General features: G+C 49.5%; 1 protein-coding gene across 1 annotated transcript in view; it reads left to right on the top strand.

Moving 5' to 3' along the window:
* EMH_0047120 (uncharacterized protein) overlaps positions 1-29 on the top strand; it is a gene marked incomplete at both ends in the record, with an annotated part of 1,029 nt that extends 1,000 nt beyond the window's left edge. Inside the window, one exon of the mRNA XM_013496243.1 lies at positions 3-29. Coding sequence (XP_013351697.1) covers positions 3-29 — 27 coding nt within the window. The remainder of the gene's footprint in view (positions 1-2) is intronic.
* Between the last annotated feature and the right edge of the window lie 181 nt (positions 30-210).

The raw sequence follows: 210 nt of genomic DNA, 5'->3' as shown, positions 1-210 counted from the left end.
CAGGGAAGCATGTTCCCTGCAGATTCTGAGGCATTCTCTGTAGGGAAGAGAAAACGCGAAGAACAACCAACCATAACCCCTCAGGAAATTTCAGTGGCGTATGTGTCTTCTTCCAAGCGAAGGCAACCAACCAGAACCCCACAGGAAATTTCAGTGGTGCATGTGTCTTCTTCCAAGCGAAGGAAGAGAGTGTCACGCGAGCCTCCAAAA

This window comes from Eimeria mitis, genomic scaffold (genome assembly GCF_000499745.2).
Source record: "Eimeria mitis Houghton genomic scaffold, Emh_scaff1999, whole genome shotgun sequence".
NCBI classification, from domain to species: domain Eukaryota; phylum Apicomplexa; class Conoidasida; order Eucoccidiorida; family Eimeriidae; genus Eimeria; species Eimeria mitis.
Note: the sequence above shows the minus strand (reverse complement) of the source record. Positions and strands in the feature narration are given on the sequence as shown.